The sequence below is a fragment of the Diabrotica undecimpunctata genome, chromosome 9 (genome assembly GCF_040954645.1).
Source record: "Diabrotica undecimpunctata isolate CICGRU chromosome 9, icDiaUnde3, whole genome shotgun sequence".
Lineage (NCBI taxonomy): Eukaryota > Metazoa > Arthropoda > Insecta > Coleoptera > Chrysomelidae > Diabrotica > Diabrotica undecimpunctata.
In genome coordinates, this window is record NC_092811.1 from 25,626,962 (window position 1) to 25,633,795 (window position 6,834).

Sequence of the window (6,834 nt, forward strand, 5' to 3'; positions counted from 1 at the left end):
ACAGACTTGCCACGCTGTTAGGGATGTTTCGAGGGAATCTTCACAACTCATACAAATAATCAACAGTCAATTACAACAGTTGGGATATCCAGCATTAAACAAATAGCATTTATAATTCATCTTTTTGTATTGGACGAGGTGCTAAACATTTTAAATATATTATCAAAGAGCCTCCAGGACAAAGGTGCAACTCTGGGGAAAGCAGTTAAGGTTATTAAAAGTGTTATGACTTCGTTAGATGGAATGAGAAACAAACAATGCTATACCCATCTTCATACAAAAATATCGAACTTTCCCACAGAATACAAAATTTCATTGGAAATTCCGTCATCCAAAAGAAAAAAGTAAGCCAGTAGCAAGCTCGTTGACTTTGTCACCGAAGCAACCGTAGGATTGGGTTTGATAGACGCCACATGCTCCAGAGCTAACGTAGGAGTCATTGAGTACTGGAGAGCAAACATTTTTTACCGAATTATTGATACTATAAGAGAATTTCTGAACTAAAGGTTCTCACCAGAAAGTATGGCGCTTGCCAATTCAGTAGATTATTTTTTTTAGTTAGATTTTGAGGGTTCCGAGAAATTTATTGAACAATATCGCAAAATTTTAAAAATAAACACTTTTGCCTTAAGAGCAGAAATGACCGTTTTAAAAAATTGTATTTTACAATCTAACGAAAGTGTTTGTCATGAATATATAAAAAAAACTTAATTGACTCAGAAAAAACATATCCCAACCTATATCAACTCTTTAAAGTGTGGATTATTTTGCCTATTTCAAGCGCAACATGCGAGAGGTCTTTTTCTGCCATGAAGCGGATTTTTAACTGGTTGTGAACGACAATGACTCAAGATAGGCCTTCAGATTAGGCTTTGTTGTATATAGAAAAAGATATAGACATAGACTTGGAGAGTGTTGTAAATTCTTTTAGTGAACAGAGTAGGAAATTTCTCTTGTAAGTAATATTTTGTTTTTGTAAATATTTATCGCAGAGTATATTATATGTATTAAGTATATTAAAAAATAAAACCAGTATACTAGTATAACGCATTTTTTCATTGCACGGCAAATAAAAAAAAAATTAATCCAACGTACACTGGGGCCCAGCCCCCCCTAAAAACTGAGGCTAGCTACGCCGATGGTCAGATGCCTACTGCAAACGAAGGAAAGACGCGTATTTTTAAAGAATGTGCCATAGGAAAATCTTATCAATCAAAGAGACTTATTGGTAATAAAGGACTACGTGACTCAAGCCAATAACAGCAAACTTTGAATGTAATGTTCAGCAAATGTTGAATGTGATAATTAAATGTTCAATACATCATTGCTTTTGCAGATTCAAGAAGTTTTGATTGAATTTACATTGCATATGTTTAGAGTGAAAGTGACTGAACTCAATATAGCTCAATTTTTTGTTGCAGTTTTCAATTATTTGTATTGCAATATCGTTTTATTTAATAATATAATAATTGAAAGCTATTTTCTCAAAACTAACTTAGACGTACTTATACCCTTTCTGCTCCAACCCCTTTCATATAAAAGATTTTTCTTCTGTGTGTGTTTTCAAATGGATTTTCAAAGCACTTTTACGCTTAAATTGTTTTAAACAAATTTCACATTTGTAAGATGTTTCCTCTGCGTGCACTCGCATATGTCTATATAAATGAGATTTTTGAGGGAACGATTTAGAACAAACGTTACATACGAAAGGGTTTTCTCCCGAGTGTGTTTTCACATGGATTTTTAAAGTACTTTTACGGGTAAATTGTTTTAAACAAATTGCACATTTGTAAGGTATTTCTTCAGTGTGCACTTGCATATGTCTGCTTAAATGAGATTTTTGGAGGAATGATTTAGAACAAATGTTACATGAGAAAGCTTTTTCTCCCGTATGTGTTTTCAAATGGATTTTCAAGGTACTTTTATGGCTAAGCTGCTTTAAACAAATTTCACAATTGTATAGACCTTCTCCATTATGTAGTCGTATATGTGTGTTGTAATAATGTTTGGACGAGAACCGTTTGTGACAAATCTTACATACAAAAGGTTTTTCTCTGGTGTGCGTCCTGAGATGGTTTTTTAGACTATATGCTTGATTGAATTGCTTAAAACAAAGTTCACATTTGTATGACTTTTCTCCAGTATGCATTAGCATATGTTTATTCAAATTAGATTTGAGAGAGAACCGTTTGGAACAAATGTTACATAAGAAAGGTTTTTCTCCCGTGTGCGTTCGCAAATGGATTTTCAAAATACTGACGTGGGTAAATTGCTTCAAACAAATTTCACATCTGTGAGGTCGTTTCCCAGTGTGTATTCGCAGATGTACATCGAGATTACCTTTACAAGAGAAGGGTTTAGAACAAATCTTACATACGAAAGGTTTTTCTCCCGTGTGCGTTCGCAAATGGACTTTCAAAACACTAGCATGGGTAAATTGCTTCAAACAAATTTCACAATTGTAAAGACCTTCTCCAGTATGCAGGCGCATATGTGTATTCAAATAACCTTTGGAAGAGAACGGCTTAAGACAAATCTTGCATTCAAACGGGTATTTAACCGTGTGCGTCCTTAAATGGATATTCAAAATATAAGATCGAGTAAATTGTTTAAGACAGATCTTACATTTAAAAGGTTTTTCACCCGTGTGCGTCCTAGAATGAATTCTCAGAAGATAAGCTTGAGTAAATTGCTTAAAACAAATTTCACATTTACGTGACTTTTCTCTAGTATGCGTTTGCATATGTCTATTTAAATTAAACTTTAAAGAGAACTGTTTGGAACAAACCTTACATGAGAACGGTTTTTCTCCTGTATGTTTTCCCAAATGGGTTTTCAAAATACTTGCATAGGGAAATTGTTTAAAACAAATTTCGCATTTGTAAGGTTTTTTTAGGGTCCTAGTGTGCTGTCGCATATGTACATCCAAATAACCTTTACGAGAAAAGGACTTAGAACAAATCTTACATAAGAAAGGTTTCGCAGTGTGGAGTTGCATATGTCTGCTTAAACTACCCTTAAGAGAAAACGGCTTAAAACAAATGTTACATAAAAATGGGTTTTCTCCCGTGTGAGTTCTCAAATGAATTTTCAAATTAGCTGCCTGAGTAAATGCCTTAAAACAAACTTGACATTTGTACGATCTTTTTCCAGTATGCAGTCGCATATGTGTATTTAAATTACATTTGAGAGAGAAGGGTTTGGAACAAATCTTACATACGAACGGATTTTCTCCCTTGTGAGTTCTCAAATGAAGTTTCAGCCCACGTGCTTGACTAAATTGCTTCATACAAATTTCACATTTGTAAAGGTTTTCACCGGTATGCAGTCGCGTATGACTATTTAAATTATCCTCACGAGAAAAAGATTTGGAGCAAATTTCACATTTGTACGATTTTTCTTCAGCGTACCAACTCACTTCTCGTTCTTCATTACTTGAACATTCAAGTATTGTTTCTATCATTTCCAATTTATTCGGTTTCTTTAGACCTAAAACAAATAAACCAATAAATAAAATGCCCTGAAGAAGACATCAAAAAGGATGTCGAAAGCTCGGCGCAATGATAATCGACGCTGTCAAATTTGTGACCTGTATTGATGAAGTGTTTGACAATGATCCTCTAACATATTTACGACTACCTAAAGATCCAACATCAATACAAACTTCATTCATTAACTTAATAAAGCGATTAAAATCCGAAAAACAGCTTACTGACCAACAGGCAAAAGAACTTACGATCTACAATTCTTCTTTTCTAAAATTATACTGTCTACCAAGAATCCATAAAGAAAATGTTCCTCTATGTCCCATAACTAGTTCAATAAACTCTGTTACTTATAATTTATCCAAATTTTTATGTAACATTTTACAAAATGTCGTTGAAGATATGACAGATTTTAATGTTAGAGATACATTCACATTTGTTAATAAGATCAGAGGTACAAAATTACCTGATAATTATGTAATAATCTCTCTAGATGTAATCTCACTATTCACTAATATTCCGGAAGACTTAGTATATTCAATTATACGTCTGAAATGGGAACTAATAGAACCCCACACAATCTTAACTAAATAAAAATTTTTGACATTGCTAAAATTCATTTTTAAAACTACTACTACTACTTTTCATTCAACAACACATTTTATCGTCAAATCTTTGGAACTCCCATGGGTAGTCCGATAAGTAATATATTGGCACTCATTGTTTTAGATCCTCTAATAGAAAACACCACAATCAACCTCCCATTTATACTAACCTTCCTATACAAATTTGTCGATGACATTATCTGTGCGGTACCAAACGATCAGGTCGACACCATCTTAAATATGTTTAAATCTTTTAATAACAAAATACAATTTATTGTTGAAAGAGAAACTAACAATAGTGTACTTTTCTTGTACACTAAAGTAATCAGCACGGAAGACAATCATATAATACTAGATTGGTACCAAAAACCTACTGCATCGGGCTGATTTCTAAACTTTTTTTCTAACCACCCAAAAAACCAGAAATATAATACAGTTCTTGCTATGAAAAATAGAATACTCAATATATGCGACGACCACTTTCTAAATAATAGTCAGAGTAAATTGAGATATTTATTAACAACGGTTATCCAAAGACACTCCTTAAACAATTAATTTACAACTCCCACTATTATGATGGACCATTGGATAAAGATACTCCACAAAACTTTACATATAAAAGATTGACCTTCGTTAATAATCTAACAAATAAGATTACAGCCCTCTTTAAACTGTACAATAACATCAGAATTGGTAGATATAGCGGTATTAGTAACAAAAGTCTATTTTCTCGTGTCAAAGATAAGACACCAATAATGTATACTACCAATACAATCTATAAAATACCGTGTTTAGGCTGCGAAGGTTGCTATATTGGACAGACAAGGCAATGGTTAAAACAATGTATTACCCAGCACAAAAGTGACTGCCATAAAGGTAAAAATACATGCGCTGTTGTCAAACACTCCATCAACACAGGTCACAAATTTGACTATACCAATGTTGAAATCCTACAAACAGCAACTAATTATAAAAACAGGCTGTTTGGAAATGGGTTATATTACTAAAAAAAAACATGTAATAAATTACAAAGCAGATACGAATCAACTACGCAGCATCTACAGCAATATTCTACAATTCATTTAAGTCAATATTAATTTACGATATACCTGCTACCTTATTTTTTATATATAGAAATTTAAAGAAACTCATCTTGTCCACTATACACTTTTTGTTGTTTTATGTGTATATTAACTTATTTTGAAAATTGTCAGTCTAATTGTGAAAGTCTCAAACAAATGTTTGTCATGTCTTTTTTTGTGAATAGTTCTACCTCTGTAAGTAAATATTTATGTAGTTTTATCGTAATGTTGCTAATCTCTTTGTTTTAATAAATTTGTAGAGCTCTTCTGATGAAGCCAATAATCAGTTGACGAAATATTCAGTGACTAGAAAATAGAATTGTTTTAATTCCAGACTGATAGAACCTGAAAATCAAATTTTAGTTTGCTCCAAAAAACTATTATTCAATTAAAATCATCAAAGTTGTCCTTGGTAGAAAGCAGGACCTTAATAAAAGAAATTAGATCAGCTTGTCAAAATGTTAAAGGTGACACTGGAACAAATATTTTTCAAAAATTTGAAACAATTTTTCAAAAAAACAATGGTTTTCAGAAACTTACTGAGGTAGATGACATTCTTGTTTGTCATTTTGTAGAGAAATAGATTAAATATTTTTTTGAATTTAAAATATGCTTCCATTAAGTACCAGTTGATGTGAAAAGAAATGTCTTAATATACAAATATATGTACACAGATAGAAGCCATAAGTGTTTATTGGAAAATTTTGAAAAACATTTAGTCATTTATTGTTTCCATAATTCTAAGGAATAACATTTTACTTTTTTACTATTTTCATTACTATTAATAATTAGTACCTACATTACAATTACCTACTTAGTTTTTAAATTTATTTATATTGTTTTCTAATTATTAAAATAAACATTAATTAATATAGGTACCTTTATTAAATACCTACATGTTTCTATTGACAGTATGCATAATTTCAAAAAATGCATATTTTTTGGGTAAAGTATTGCAGATTTATGCACATATTTTTCACTTTTTTGTATATTTACCTATGTCTACTAATTACCAAAGTAAAACATATCCATAAAACTTACTCTCTTGGTCGTTCTGATTTAGTGGTAAATCCAAAACCTCCACTTCTTTCTTTATATCATCTTTAAGATCTTGTTCAACAATATCCAGTGGATAACTAGTTTCATGTTTTAGTATATGGCTTTCTATTTTAATATCCCCATCCTCAGAAATAGACTGGTTTAATATAGGCTCTTGTGTATAATTGTTTTCAAAATCACATTCTTCTAATTTTGATTCAACTTTTATTTTAACATCTTTTAAAGAATCTCCTTCAGCGTTGTTACCTGTTAGTAGTTGTTGATTTACAGGATCTCTTAAATTTTCACTACAGTTCATTTCGAATTTAAATAACTGTTCGTATATTAACGAAAACAATTCGTTCAGTAAATCTGCAAAAATTAAAGAATAGATACAAAGAACTGGATAATCACATAGATCTTGATACTCAGAATAGATTACTGAGAAGGTGAAGACAGAATACTAAACAAGAAATTGCTAATTCAGCAGAATTGTGATTTAGATTAGGTATTTATCATTAGAAGAAGCTTCTGTGCTTTTTTTTTCAATATATTTCCATTAGGTATGCTAATAATGTTTTAAATTTTAATATTTTACAAAACTCTTGTAAATAAATTAATGTA

At 31.3% G+C, this 6,834-nt stretch overlaps 1 protein-coding gene across 2 annotated transcripts; it reads right to left on the minus strand.

Annotated features, from left to right (window-relative positions):
• On the minus strand, positions 1-6,834 carry LOC140449699 (uncharacterized). Of its 2 annotated transcripts, none has more exons than XM_072542997.1 (2): positions 6,214-6,834; positions 1-3,489 (listed from the first exon to the last, which is right to left on the minus strand). In XM_072542997.1, the coding sequence occupies exons 1-2, from the start codon at positions 6,527-6,529 to the stop codon at positions 1,532-1,534; spliced, it is 2,274 nt and encodes a 757-aa protein (XP_072399098.1). In that variant the 5' UTR covers positions 6,530-6,834; the 3' UTR covers positions 1-1,531. The 2 variants fall into 2 exon arrangements, with proteins under 2 accessions (XP_072399098.1, XP_072399099.1); XM_072542998.1 differs by lacking the exon at positions 1-3,489 and adding an exon at positions 4,702-5,093.

Coding starts and splice junctions, on each gene's coding strand:
- LOC140449699 (XM_072542997.1), bottom strand. CDS start 6,529: ATGAACTGTAGTGAAAATTTAAGAGATCCTGTAAATCAACAACTACTA. Junction 3,490..6,213: donor AAATCAGAACGACCAAGAGA/GTAAGTTTTATG, acceptor TATTTGTTTTAG/GTCTAAAGAAACCGAATAAA.